Source organism: Haliaeetus leucocephalus, unplaced genomic scaffold, assembly GCF_000737465.1.
Source record: "Haliaeetus leucocephalus isolate CR32 unplaced genomic scaffold, Haliaeetus_leucocephalus-4.0 Scaffold274, whole genome shotgun sequence".
In the NCBI taxonomy this organism is placed as follows: domain Eukaryota; kingdom Metazoa; phylum Chordata; class Aves; order Accipitriformes; family Accipitridae; genus Haliaeetus; species Haliaeetus leucocephalus.
In genome coordinates, this window is record NW_010972710.1 from 222,435 (window position 1) to 222,652 (window position 218).

Consider the following 218-nt stretch of genomic DNA (forward strand, 5'->3'; position numbering starts at 1 on the left):
GGGGGGGCAGACCTACCCGTCACCAGGTCGAAGCAGGTGGTGTGAAATTTGCCCATATAAAACTCTAATCCTATGATTGCAAAAATGAGGATCGCGAAAAACAGGAGGAGGCCGATCTGCAACAGCGGGATCATCGCCTTCATGATGGATTTCAGGACGACTTGTAAACCTGCGCCAGATGGGGCTGAGCAGCCGCGGCCCCCCCCGAAACCCCCAGG

At 56.0% G+C, this 218-nt stretch overlaps 1 protein-coding gene across 1 annotated transcript in view; it reads right to left on the minus strand.

Annotated features, from left to right (window-relative positions):
- LOC104833250 (voltage-dependent P/Q-type calcium channel subunit alpha-1A-like) overlaps positions 1-218 on the minus strand; it is a gene marked incomplete at its 5' end in the record, with an annotated part of 47,938 nt that overhangs the window by 45,218 nt on the left and 2,502 nt on the right. Inside the window, 1 exon segment of the mRNA XM_010569829.1 lies at positions 17-169. Within this exon segment, the coding sequence (XP_010568131.1) occupies positions 17-169 (153 nt within the window).